General features: G+C 40.8%; 1 protein-coding gene across 5 annotated transcripts in view; it reads left to right on the forward strand.

Moving 5' to 3' along the window:
* Window positions 1-14,520, forward strand: part of MACROD2 (mono-ADP ribosylhydrolase 2) — an 847,517-nt gene that overhangs the window by 19,978 nt on the left and 813,019 nt on the right. For all 5 annotated transcript variants that reach the window (XM_050973226.1, XM_050973227.1, XM_018918142.3 and 2 more), the window contains exon 3: window positions 4,035-4,142. In XM_050973226.1, the coding sequence (XP_050829183.1) occupies window positions 4,035-4,142 (108 nt within the window). The remainder of the gene's footprint in view (window positions 1-4,034; window positions 4,143-14,520) is intronic.

Genomic DNA, 14,520 nt, shown 5'->3' on the forward strand with positions numbered 1-14,520 from the left:
AGCAGACACATAATATTACAGGTCTTACAATCTGTCTTTTTTAACATTCCATAAGCCTATGCAGAAACAAATGGAATAGAAATTCTGTTCGATGTGAGATTAGTAATTGCTAATAGTTCATCATTTTTAGTTTGTACAGGAAACTTGTGGACACAAAGCTTGAAGTAAAAAAAAAAAAAAAAAAAGCACTGAAGGGAAAAAGCACAAAAGCACAGAGTGTGTAGCAGAATTGCTCCAGGGTCAGATGTGCTCCTAAAGCTCAGAAATCTCCTTTCAGTGTTTTCAGAAACCCAAGAAAAGTGGTTTAGTGTCAGTATTTGCTGAGGACTCTTCCAGGAGTGGAAGGGCTTCCTCTTGTCTGGGGATAATGTGCTTCTTGTCCCTTGCTCAGGTTCTTTTTCCAGATTCTCTTAGAGAAGCCTTCCTTGTGGGGATACATCTCTACTAGTAGCTATTGTAGCAAGGATGAGGTAGTGGGCAGACTTATTTCTGTTGATTTTGGAATTAATTTACTTCTTTCAGCTGCGGATTCTAAAGCTGACTAGAAATGATGAAACTGCTGTTTTCAGCTTTTTTTACTTGCAATCCAGTCTGCTACTTGTTTTTATGAACTTGAAATGTGTCATGTTACTTGTTTAACAAACTTCCCTTGTAACAGTGTGAGTCTGTGAGCCTCGCTGCCATCAATCCTTCTCACTTGTTCTCTCTTTGATTTCTTCCCTTATTGGCCTTTGCTCATAGAGTGCCAAGAGACTTCTGCTTTGCCATAGGTATCACTTTATACTATGGGGCTTTGGTACCTGTTTTTATTACTTTGTGTGTGCTCTGCTCTTTCATTAACAGTCGTTTTAAAATGCAAATGTAGGGGTTTTTTTGTAATAAACTCTTCAACATGTAGATTTTTCTCTTCCCTTTAGTGGTGAGCTCTTTGGTATTGCTGTAGGGATTTTTGTAATTGGATGCTTGAGACCTGTTTAAAAAAATAATATACTTCAAAGTGTGTTAGACTTTAAAACTCTGGCTATTAGAGCAGTGATTGAGTTTCAGGGCTGATTTCCAATACTGTAGGTTTGTGCCATCCTTGTCCATTGCACAGCTGAGTACGTTTATGTCCTGGGTGGGGGCTCCCTCTAGTGAGATGTTCTGACAGTCCCTTATTCACTTGGTTCAGATGAACTTTACTCATTTTCTTTTCTAGTGTGGTTTTTGCAGACTCAATCTAATGCATTTTTCTACCTTTGTGTAAGCTGTAAAGGCCCTTTTCCTTGCAACTGATATTTTGTAAGGAAGGATTTGTAAACAAAGCTGTGGGCTAGGACTGCCTGTTTTATCTGTTTGGTGTGAAGAGCTCAGGTAATCAACCTCATCCTACTTCAAGCTGTGGCTCTGTGGGCTCTGAGATGTTTTGTACATGACTGAAGGACCAAAGGATCATGTAGAAGGAAGAGCTAAATGAAATTGGATTGTAGAAGTAGAGGGGTAGGAAATGACTGCTGGATCTAGAGGGGAAGAAGTGGGGGTGGGACACACATGTTCAACTGTTTCTGGTGAAGATTTTCAGTTGTAATGTATTACTGAGGCTGGGGCAGCGGAGACGAGAGGAGGACCTACAACAGTGTTGCCACTTTTGTGTGTTTATCAGTAATAGCCTAAACCCCCACATTTTGGAAAGGATGTACCAGGATCAAATCCATCCTTTGTGAGTATGTGTGCAGAGATGATGTAGTGGCCATTGACTTCACTTTCTCATAAGAGTAACAGTCAACTTGTTTGTAAGACTAAAGTTAAAACAGAAAATAAAAGCTGTCTTATTTAATAATTAATTTTAATAATAATGAAATATGTATAATAATCTTCCAGTATATTGCTCCATTTGCCTAGCAGGTGTTTTCTCAATCAGAGAAAAGTGCTGCCTCCTCATCTAAGTCCTTCCACACTTTGTTGTTCCTTCTCCTCTGGAGCATGTCCCCCTGCAGGCAGCGTTGGCGCAGGTGCCTCAGGAAGCCCTTGATGGAGGCAGAGTTTTCCTTCTGGTGGCCGATCAGCTCCTCATTGAGGGGGGAGCAGTCAGCCAGGCAGCAGGTGCTTGGCCAGGCTGAGCGTGTCCAGTTCTTCTCCTAGGAGACACAGGGCAGGGAGCACGATGACAGGGGCAGAGGGGCTGCAGGGGGCTGGGCCTCCTTGGGCTTCCCTTGGGAATCTGGGGCCTCGCTGGGCTTCCCCAGGCTGCAGGTTGTGTGGAGAGGATGTCAGGAAAGTTCTGTCTTGTTCTGGTGGCTCAGCCTGTCCTTGTTTCCTCCTGGAGGAAGGGGGCTGAGCCCTTCCTTCTGGGCTCAGGTATGGGGCTGGGAAGAGGCCGAGGACCCTTGGTGCCTACCCAGGCTTTCCTCTCTGCACAGGGGCTGGCACTCCTCCTCACCCTCCACGCTGTAGCTGCCGGCCCCTGGCACCATCCCACCTGGCCGGTCCCCATCCCTCACCTCTCTCCGCTGCCTCTCGGCTTTTCTCCGGAGGCTGCAGCCCAGGCAGAGCGCGGCGAGCAGCAGGGACAGGGCAAGGAAGGTGCAGCAGTGCGCCTGCACGGGCCACAGGCTGGCACTGCCTGTGCCAGTGTCCGGCTGCCGCACATCCTGGGCTGGCACGGGCAGCCGGGCTGTGCCCCTGGCAGGACAGCTGAGAGCTCTGGGCGTGCTGGCGAGCAGCAAGGCCACACAGAGCCCCAGGAGCAGGGAGAGCCTCGGGCGGAGCATGGCACAGCTGCCCCAGGAGCTGAGACCTCTGGCCCTGACCCCGAGCTGAGCTGAGCTGTGCCCACGGGCTCTGTGTGAGGTGGTGGCATCAGCTGTGATGTCACAAGGCTGTTGCCTGGCAGCCAGAGGCTGGGAATGTCCAAGCAAGGCCAGGCTAGAGGGTCTGAGTGTGTGGCTGTCTCAGACTGCTGCTCAGTCTTGCCACTGTGGGACAGGACTCCGGAGCTTGGGGATGTGCTCCCTGGTGCTCAGGAAGGAATTGCTGACATGTCCGAGTTGGTATTCTTGAGTTGATGGAAATCGAGGGTAAGACTAGAGGAACAAATTTGTTTGTACTGCTTCTACTTTCTCACTAAATACTGAAGACTTTTTGCTTTTCAACAAACTCCACTTGTTTTGAAGATTTGAGACAAATAGATGAACTCAAGCTTCTTGAGACTTGTGTTAGAAAGAGTTAAAAAATATAATAGTAAAAGTGAATTTCATAATCTTCCCTCCTCAGTTCATTTCTGGTGATGTGTATGTCTAACTTGGTGAAGCTTTGGGCAGTATGTTTGTGCAAGGGTTTGAGGTAATTGAGCTGTTCTATAGAGTGAATCGGATATAAATGAAGTGATTTGGTGATGCAAAATCTCAAGAGTTTACAGGAATAAGGGACCACCCGTGGTAACATTATTTAGTAACAAATTTGTTGCAAGCTAGTGTATGTTGTCTTCACTACCTGCGTCCTCAGAGTTGAGTAATTTCAGGTGACAAAGCTACAAGTTTAAAATTTGTGTGGATTTTTTTTTCAGGCTTGTCTGGCTACATGTCTTCAGAAGTCGTTCTGAATTTTTGAGCTGTTGGCAAATGGTGTGCTTGTGTGTTTTTGTACTCACTTGGTATAATTCTGGATTGGAGAAATTATTACTCCGGTTAGGAGGGTAATCTTAATTCCTCAATTTGTTTTTGTAATTTACACCCTTATGATTACCAAATAAAATTACTTGATGGATATCACTCCAAAAATATGTATGTTTTTACAGTTTTGTAAACAAACGGTGTGTGGATAAGGATTCAGTGCTGCCCACTAGCTCGTGTTTGGAAACAAGTAACAAGCAAGCAGCGTGATGTTAGGGCAGTGCTGGTGTCTCTGTGGGTTACCGCTGCCCTCTCGAGGTGAAACCGAAAGATACCGCAATCTGGCCGGAGTTGCGTCACTGTACTGCTGCCTGTTCAGGGCTCGTAAACAATGACCTCGGACCCACATTTATAACCTGGTTTATCTTGTTTCTTGGCTTGTAGGTGAAAACGCTAAAGAAGATCTGCAAGGGAAAAAAAGTCTGAGTGAGAAAGTTTCTCTCTATAGAGGTGACATTACGCTGCTTGAGGTTGATGCCATCGTTAATGCTGGTAGGTGGTTAAATATTTTATGTAGCTATGTCTTGAAAATCCTTTACAGCTCCATGGTACAAGTGTGAACTCTGAAAAGTTGCCTAAAACTGGTGAGTCCTGTGGAAATCTGTCAAAAATACGGCTTTTTCCCCAGTTCGTTCATATTGTATCTGTTCATCCTGTGTGGATTTACTGTGGCAGGGATCATTGTGAAACTTCTATAGCAGGGTCACCATGAAAAAATTAATGATCTTGTATTCATCTTTTGACTTAACTTTGTTAGCTGAGACTTCACACTTTGCACTGTAGAAGGCTCATTTTTGTTACTAAGCTAATGCAGTACATTCCAGTCTGCTTTCACAAATTGAGCCACTTGTTGGCTAGGTAATGTGACAACTTTAGCAACAAGGTGATAGGAAAACAGAATTTGGTTTATGTGGTTTTCATAATTGCTTTCTTGTTGGGAGATTGTATGTTTCAAGTTTTTGGCCATGATCTACGGAGTTTTAAGTGTTTAAGTACCTCTTCTTGCTCAGTGACTGTCTCCATGTGTGCAGTTGAGGTAAAGAACTGTATGTAGCATCTTGTGACAAAAAGAGGGAAAAGCCTGTGCAACTAATTAATTAGTGTATTAGATTATAGTAAAGTACTTCAGTTTTTTGGCAAAAAACCAATGGGAAGGTTTACCCTTATACACATGCTCATAGCCAAATCTTGCCTGCGTTCTCCACTCCACAAAAAATGTGTGGATTGTGTGTCCTGAGGCTGAAAAAAATATCTTCCTAGTACTTGAGTGGCACTGATGAATTTTCAAGAACTAATTTTGGTGGTATTAATTTATTGGAAGGAAATGTGTGATGGAATTAAGTTCAGAGATTCCCAGGGTTGTAATGGCTAAAATGGATTTGTTTGCTTATCGGAGGAAAATGCCATGTGGAGTTACTGGTTCATGTCTGCAAAGAGCACGGGAATGTTTGCTCAAACAGTGTAGAGGGTAGTGAACAGGCTCTCTTTGGCTGTTGGATTGTATGACATCCCACTTTACCAGTGGACATCTGCTAATGGATTTTATGAAGTACAGGTGGAATCCTTAGCCATTTCAAAATACATTTTTGCATTCAAAGTTCTGAAGCTGGTACTCCTGTGCAAAAAAATTTAATTCATCTTCTGGTTTACTGATGCAGAAAAGCTTTCCTAAATAACAAACAACACAGTAGCATCCATGTAACGTGATCCTCTCCTCACTGTGTTGACAAGACTTCTGAAACTTGAATATTTTAATATTTTTTCCTCATTCTTTTTTTAAGAGGATTTTTCCAGTAGGGCCTTTTCTGACTTCCTTACTTTATTGCTTTACAGTAAGTCAATATTAGAATACTTTCCACTTTTTATATTTAGCTTCTCTTTGTTCATAGGCCTCCCTTGAATTACAGGCTGGAACTAGTTACGGATTAGCTTTAGAATAGGAATACTTCACTTTTCTTGATTTAAATCCCCCCTTTAATTATCCTGAAAGGTCCAGAAAAGCTATATCCCAGATTGCAAATGATATTGTCTGCCTATAAACCTATTATCTGCCTGCCATCCTCATGAGAAATGCCTCTCTCTGAGGAGAAAAAAAAAAAAGAATCAAATCAACATGTATTGATATGCAATTTGGAGAAGAGGTTTAAAGACCACTCAAAACAAACTGAGGCTGTAAGACCTAAAGAGGGACAAAACACTCTGAAAGTATCTAGAAAGCTTAGTTGTTTCTACTGTTGTCTTCTGTAAATTGAATTTGGGCTTAAAGGGAGATTCAGATTAGATGTTGGCAAGGCTACTTATTGATTGGAACATGTTTATACAGTGATACTTTGGTGTATCAGATGGAAACAAAACAGCAGTCCTAGGGCAAAGGCATTGGTGCAGGTGGATTTTTAAGATTCTTCTAACTTGTTATTAACCTTATCTAGTTCCTAAAAGGCATAATATGTTAACTATTATGAGACACTTGTAAGTTTAGGTTAAAATACTAGCCTACAGTTACTAGTTACTCTGGAAAAACCATATGCTCTCTATATCAGTGCAGTAATTAAGTCTAAGCTTTTGATTTGCTGAGGATAGCTGGAAAGCTACAAGAGGAAGGTATTTTGGTTCAAGATCCATATTATTTATGCAAAACATCTGCTGTTCTAGGATTCCTTTTAAATCCAACAGCTTCAGTGAAATTGCATTGTCTGTTAGATGGTATCTAACCCCATATTTCTGCACCATGTGATGCTTTTGCAAAGAACTCCATTGTTTTTTCTTCTGCAGCTGCAGTTATCCAAGCCTCAAAGACATAAAGCAGTAAGTAGCCACAGTATCAGTTTCTGTATGTAAGTTGAATAAAATACAGCCTGTTGAATATGGAAGAGGAGATAGAACTTGCACAGATTTACCTCCAAAAAACCTTTTTATACTTAATGCCTTTTGACTACCCCAAAAATTAATGATTGACTCCCTCCTATCTGTTGCAAGCCCTGGGTTAGGAAAGGAGGAAGAGACCCTCTGGAGACTTTGTCTCTGAATTTAGAAATTCTATTAACTGTCTCCTGTAATGAATAGTTTAAAATACAGCAAGTCATATCCAAATTAAAGCCCCAGGAAGATACAGGTTGAATGTTTCATTGCAAAGATCTAAACATGCTTGAAGTAAAGGGAATGGTCTGGCAAAGTCTGGGGCTGTGGAAGGGTTCCAGGTGGTTCAGATTGTCTCCAGATTTGTATGGCAAAAAAAAAAAAGTATTCTCAAATATGTAAGGAGGAAACAAGACATAAATTAATATAAATGGTGATTTTCTATAGCTAAATATCAGGATATCATTGATGAGCACTGCTGCAAAAGGATCCTTTTTTATCCTAGACTTTTAGCAGACAAACTGAATGTTGCTTACTTTCCAAAAATATCTCCTGTATAGTTTGCTCATTCTCAAAAGAACCTCATCAAAACAGCCTCTTTGAAATCATTCAAGACTAGAGTGAGGAACTGAGATGCATTGTGAGAGAGAAGGGAGCTGAAAAAGTGAGTTGATGTGCGATTTTGCTAAAATTGATGTCAATTATCTAGCCCTGTAAATGTCTTTTCCTTACACAATGGTTTCCTAAAACTTCCTTATTACTGATTTCATTGCAGACAGGTATTAGTTTAACTTGATGTTTTGCTTAAGGTGTCATGTTCTGCCATTTCCCTCACACATTTTTTTAAAGGATTCAGGTAAGACTTGTATGAAAATCTTACTTTTACTCCTCTGTCCTCCTCTGTGCTTTTTTATTACACTGCAAGGATGTAAACAGGCTCTCCTTGAGGCATGTGCTTACTGCGTTAATCTTGGCTGACTGGCCTTTTTAACATATTAAATGTTCCCGGATGTCACTTCATCCTGATGCCAAAAGTGCTTCAAGCACTTGGAAGCCAGATAACCACAATTAGCCAACATCTGAATAAATCATCAGAACAGAGCTTGGAGGGGGTGTGGTGTGTCTGTCCTGTCTAGGGAGAGGAGAGAGGGGCCATTTAGTCCCTCTGGCAATCCCAAATACAGAAGTAAGCAGTAAAAGCCAGAGTAACGTTTGAAAAACAATTTCTTCAATATTTATAGTACCAACTGAGTAGTAAAGGACTACATTTCCTCTGCATTTTAATAAGGAAAGCTATGTCACTATTTGTTATATGCAGTAACTGTCTGAAGTAGGTACAGGACTGGTACTTTGGGAGTGGGTGTGACTCCCAAAGTACCTCATATACCTTAAGCAGCAGTTCATCACTACTGACCTCAGGTCACTTCCTACCTGTTAATAAATCTTACTGTCCAGTTATAAGAGAAGGAGACATGTACTAATATGCTTGTGAGGGAGTTTTTAGTAGGAGGAAGATCAAGGGGAAACCATTATGTTAAGGGAAAAAAGGATTCTCCTTATTTTTATCTGGTAGGGAAGAGGAGGATGATGACTTGCAGAACACTAGAAGAGATAATACTTCTTCTTATCTTTGAAAAATATTCTTTGTATCAGTACAAAAGTATGGTACTGAGAACAGAAACATTTAATCTTCAGGAAAAAGGAAGATGTTCATGTCTACTCAATTAGATATTACTGTTAATAAGTCTGTAGTATTCCATCTCAGTTTGCAGTTAGAGAGTTGCTACAGTTACAGCAACTAGGTGTCTCCTTTTAAACTGTATTTGAGTGCTGGAATACTTTCTAATACTCAAAAATTTGGGGAAGAAACACTCAATTTTTAAAATTATTATCTTTTCCATGTGAGAAAACAAATGTGATTTAAAATCTTCCTCTGATAAAGAAAGAAAAGACTTGGTGACTAACCTAGTAAACAACTATGTGAGTAAACAACTCTTTATGTCCCATTTTTACCAACCCTGATGCTGGAATTTAGTTATTGAGCCTCACATTGCTCAAGAAGAGCATCACACATCTACCTGTGTGCAGCAAGCTGCCTCAGCTGGGAATGCTGGTTTGGCAGGCACAGGCTCCTCAGTTTCCTTGGCACAGAGTGCAGGGCCAGCTGAGGGAAGGTGCAGGGAGGTGATGGCCTCCTGGTTGCTTTAAGAGGCAGAGATGTTTCCAGAGAGAGAGTTACAGCTGAGTTTTTAAACAGACTTGCAAGAGTTTGGAATGCTTGTCTTGCTGTACCTCCCTGTCTCAGTACTGAACTGGAAAATATTCAGTTTTAAATACCCTATGCTTGATTTGCTTGTTGCAAATCAAGGTCTAGACTAGTTTTCACTGAAGCCTCTGCATGACTTGATTTATAGGATGAAATAGATATTTTCATACAGAATCTCACCTTTCCTAGTGAAATATGCCTTTCTTCCCTCAGGCTTCTGACTTCACAACCATGTTTCAGCATTTTTGTGTCACAGCAATATTTTTATCCAGCTTTTTTTATCTAGAGATAGCACATATTTTCTTCCAGATTCATCTTTTCCTGGCCTTGACCTTGACTATGACTGTTTAACTTAATGAGGTGTCCCTTTTTTTCTCAAGCTCAAAATTACACATCAAGGTAGAAGAGCTATGTATTGATACTGGGAACTGAATATATTATCAGTGAATTATGCTTATACAAATGTGTAAGTATAGACAGGGACTGAACTCTGCCTTTCCACACAAACAGCTCGTTAATGCTCAATCAGTCACTGCAGTTGCCTTGAACTTGGTGCTTAATGAACAGGTGGGGGGAAAAGGATGGATCCTAATCTGGAACAGATCTGACATCAGGCAATTTCACTGATTGCTAATCCATTTCATTTGGCAACTTAATTTATCACACAGAAGTTTCATCTTGTAACTTCTGAAGTAGAAATTATTTCAGAAGTGGCCTGTCTGAATATTATGAAGGTATTTGAGTCAGTTGCTGAGCCTGATCTGGGTATTGTGTATATACATATTCTCCCCCTTTTTATTTTACAGTGACCAGTAATTCTTACTCTGGAGCTCATTTGAAATTATTCTTCAATAATTTGCCATGAAAATAAGTCCCTTAACTCAAATGTTCCTGCTATTGAATATGGAAGAAACAAAATGCAAAATCTGCCCTTAAGTTGCTTATAGCATTTTGACATTGGATTTTTACATTTTATAGAATCGATTTTTGTGAAGTTTTTTTTTTTTCAGTTGAGCTAAACATAAATGGTTGATTATACTGGAAGAATCTTAAGTTTCAAGTTTGCTGTCCATTAGAATGTTTTGTAAATATACTTTCCATGTTTTATCTCCGATATACAGATAGGAAAATGGAAAACTTGCATTGAAATCCCTTGTATGGAGGCATCTGCCTATGTAACTTACACTATTGTAATTTCCTCTAGAGACAGAGCCAATATTGCTAACAAATTGTTGTTAATTTTACTGTGAGCAGACTGTGGTGTTAATCAAAGGTTTCTCAAGTTGTTTTACAGTTGGTACAATTACACTTGTGTGTAAAACCCCAGACTAATTTATATCTAGTCCTCACTTACTCATCAGGAAATTCAGTGTTAATAGTTGAGGGAATCAGTTGTGCCCAATTGTGACATCTGTGAGTGAGTTTATTACTGCTTTCTGTGGAAAATGCTTTAAGCCTGGCTGGTGAGCAGTAGATGTGGTTAAACTTGCCCTCTGCTTTTGGTCTAATTTCATTTCAGTGATGTTCTTCCCTGCAGTGTAATATTCATTTGGATGAAAAGGCTGTGTATAGTGACAGTGTTCAAGAGAATGAAATGCCAGGCAAGTACTGCTGTAGGTGTGGTTTAATTTAGGTGGAGAACTGTAGCTGCTGCCTCAGTCAACCACCATTTGCTGTAACTATGTGGCCAAGGCTTAAGGGGTGGTTGGAATGCACTTTGAAAATATCTCAGGTATAATTAGTAAAACTCAAAACTTAAGCATAAAAAAAAAAAGGTTTGGCAGTGCTGCAGACACATATTAGGGAAGAACTTTGTTCCTTATTCTAGGATGCTTTGGGAAGGGGAAATGAATTGTGGTGAAATAATTTCATTGCAATATTCCAGCAGTGTGCTCTCAGCCATCTCATGTAGCTAATGGAGATGGCTTCTGGGTGGAAATGTGCCTCAGACACCTGGATATTATTCTGCCTGGATGTAATAGTGTGTGGTGCCAGTGAGCTGAGAGCCTTGGGTTGTGGAATGGAGGCCTAAAACTTGTGTGCCTCAAGGAGAGCTTTGCCACTCAACCTGCCATATGGCCAGGCACTGCAAACAGATAGGCACTGATGTTAATGATAATCAAGTGATGATTTCAAGCAGTGGGATGTGAGTGTTCAGTGACTTACTGAGAAGCCATTTAGAAAGTAGCAGAGAAGGAAATGTACTTTCCACTGGAACAATGCACTCAAAAGACTCCTTAAACGAACAGATTGTGGGCTGAAGCACCAGACACACATGTTGAGGTTCAGAGCTATGCTTTTAGACTTTTCGTGTTATTATGTGCTCCCATAGAAGTCTGAGGGGATTGAGATGAGTGTGCATCATAGTTAAGTATCTGATACCTAACTTCCCAAAACGGTTTTGCCAGACAAGTTGTGGATGCCCCATCCCTGGAAATGTTCAAGGTCAGGTTGGAGGGAAGTTGAGCAACCTGGATTAATGAAACACATCCCTGCTTATGGTGAGGAGGGGCTGAACTAGATGATCTCTGAGGGTTCCTTAAAAAACAGGCCATTTTGTGATTCTGGGATATACCCTGACACAAAATTAATGGCCTCTCCTCTGACAGGATTCAGCATAGTTTGTCTTCTGAAAATCTAATAATAAATGGGCAAGGTGGATGTTTTAGTAGCCTTATCTAACCTGATGGTCTATGGTAGCTGGATTTATTTACAAGTCTGTTTTCAGTGTTGATACTTTCAGGACAGTATCTGTTTTACCTAGACCAGTGTGTTCTCCTTATTTCTTTGTGTATCAGTTGTTGAACCCATTTATTATCTCTGACCCCAATGTGATTACTGACCCTTCATGCCATGGTTAACCTGGACCTTTTTTGTGTGTGCTCTTTATACAGAAAACTAGCAGTGTACAAGCAAAACACCTGCCAAGCTGGATTTCTTCCAAAGTCTGACTTCCCTCAGTTTGGAAGACTGAGGTGGCATGGGATGCCGTGAATCCTTTCTGACAGCAGGTGGCAGTAGTGCCCCTGTTATCGTAAACCTACTTTTAGGCCTGTGTACCTTAATTTTCCTGGACATAAAATCGGTGATGACTTAAGCAGAGGAAACAAAATGCATGTATTCGAGGCGTGCTTGTTGGATAGGCCATCGATACAGCTCATGCTTATTAAATGCTGACTCCATTTCATTATGTGTGTTCAGTGTGTGTTTGAAATAGAACAGGAGACAGGCGTGGTTTGGAAGAACTGTGAGCATCTGTTTTACTTCATAGAGCAAAATATTTTGGAGAGACCTTGCTAGCAGCCTGTCATATCATACATTTGACAGTGCAGCTGTCATCTTGACTACACTGATGGAGCAGAGGGGTGTAAGAAACTACTCAAGGTCGTCTTGAACAATTATGCTTCGTTTCATAATATTAAATCCACTTTTAATCAGGACTTGTGGCGGATTATCTGAAGGATTGTGGGTTTTTTAAGCCGATATTTGCAACAGTGTGTTCTCAGTCAAGATAGGCATGCAACGTTGTGGATTTTTTTCAAGCTTTTGCATTTTAAAAAGCCCAAACCAGTCAAGTAATTTCCAAATGTTGGGACACAAAAGAGAAGACTTCTTTGAGGCTTCTCTCTACTTACAAAACATTGGCAGTGAGAGGTCAGCTGGTAGGCTGAGATTATCTCTGTAGTGTTAATATTGACCCCCCTCCACTGTTCTGTCCAGATGTATGTTTGTTTTTTCCTCCTTTTCTGTTTCTAACCATGAACACATTGGGTTTTTCTGGATTTGAACAGATATTGTCTCAACACCATCTCAGTCACTGTAAGTAGTACAGTAAGGTCAGTATGGGAATTAGCATTTCTATGTGTAATGTAATCTCGTTAAATTTATGCAGTTAAGTATTGAATAGGGGAAGGTCTACTTTGGTTGGAGCAAGTAAGCTTTAGGTTTATCTTATCTAATTTGCTAGATGCAGAAAATGGGATAAAAAAGCAGCAGTCAGAGTTGATGTTCAAAACTGCTGTTGTGCAGCTGGCTGACACTGTCTCCCCAGCCTTCTCAGGCAGGGGGATTTTCTTTTGCTTAATTCTCTTCCCTGCTGAGTCTTCCACCCTTTGCTAGGGTTTTGGGTTTGCCTAGTGCTTTGCTATTTGCTACAGGTCTTGGAAATGTTAGTCCCTTGAAATACAGCTTCCATTACTTGTTAAATAAATAGTTATGGACTGTGAAATGCAGTTGTGGTTTTGTTTTGACCTATGGCTGTTAGCAACTGATTTTCTGAGGAAAGAAAAACATTTCTGTTTGCAAAAACACAAGTTGCTTTCTTTAGGAATTCAGAATGCCTCTCACTTAGAAATTAGTATTAAGGGTACAGCTTGGCCTTAAAAATCTGGGCTCCAAACTCCTTTGTGTGACCTTCTGTCCCAGTCATAAAAATTAGCAATGGCAGCTAAATACACATCAAAGGTCGATGGAAGCTTGTGAAAGTGGTATTTGCTTGTTAATCCAAGCACAATGGCAAGTGTGTTTGCATCGTGTGCAAGGAGTAGTCACTTGCATGTTAATATACCGTTGTTCAGAGTTGTTTGGATGTGTTTGGGAATTGTTTTAATTACAGTATTGAAGGTGCTGCAAGGCCCTGTGCTTTCCTCACAGCAATGGAGTGATGAGCTGCTGCTGCTCCCAGACTTCTTCCCGTCACCCTGCGGTGACAAAACATTCAAGGTTCGTCTTAGTATCTCCTGCCTGGATTGTCACTTGCCCAGTGTGTTTGAACGGCCAAGAGGGGATGCGGGTGGTCCTGTTCCTTCTGCCCTCGGGTTATCCTGTCCCTAACACATTCCTCCTGGCTGCAGAGGAGTTCTTTTTGGAGCTCTTCAGTTTCTCGCCTGAGCTGTGCCCGAGGGCCGGCAGTGTCACTAAGAAAAGATGACTTGGCTCTTTGTAGGAGCGATGTTGTAATGGCCCTTGTGCTCAGATGGTTTCACCAGTGAAGCCTTGGAGCCCGAGGCTTTCATTGTCTATTGTGTCTGAGTAGTTGAAACCTGTGGGAAAAACACTGATTTGGAGAAGTTTTTCCGATTATTGTTCCTTCTCTCTTTTATCACTTGCATGTTTGCACCGCAGTAATTTTAATCTGGTGTGCAGCATGAATCACTTAAACATGTCTCTGTAGCACCTTCATTTTATACTTGAAAGCTGGTTTCTGTCGAGTAATAAATAGAAATAGTTAATATCTGGCATGCCTAGTTGTGGGCTGCCTCAAAAAGATGGTTCTGTCAGCTATATTTGATTTGTATTTAGAATGCTTTGCATTGCAAATCCATGTTAGAAATGCTTTTTAAATTTAAAGTGTGAACCATATTGCTTTTTCAAGGGAACTGTACTCTTGTGTCATGTGAAATAACTTTTTATGTAAGAAGGAGGTGATATTGCTTTCAACTCTATCAAACCAGGTAATAGAGGAATGTAAGTCATCCCTGTGACTTGATATGCCTGATAATAGTAACTGGCAAACCATTCCCTTTACATTTCTAAGAAATTGTGGTGTACAGGCTATTTCAGAGGAACTCTCTTTTCTCATCCTGTCAGTTGCAGTCCACTTTGAAGGGATTGAGCAGTGTGGTCAAGTTCACTTGGCTAGTTCTGAATTTCTACAAATCTGAGTAATTTTATTACTCTTTCTGAAATGAAAATCACATTTTAAAATGATTTTCAAAATTAGTCAATCAGTGAAGAATGGTGGATATT

Source organism: Serinus canaria, chromosome 3 (assembly GCF_022539315.1).
Source record: "Serinus canaria isolate serCan28SL12 chromosome 3, serCan2020, whole genome shotgun sequence".
NCBI lineage: Eukaryota > Metazoa > Chordata > Aves > Passeriformes > Fringillidae > Serinus > Serinus canaria.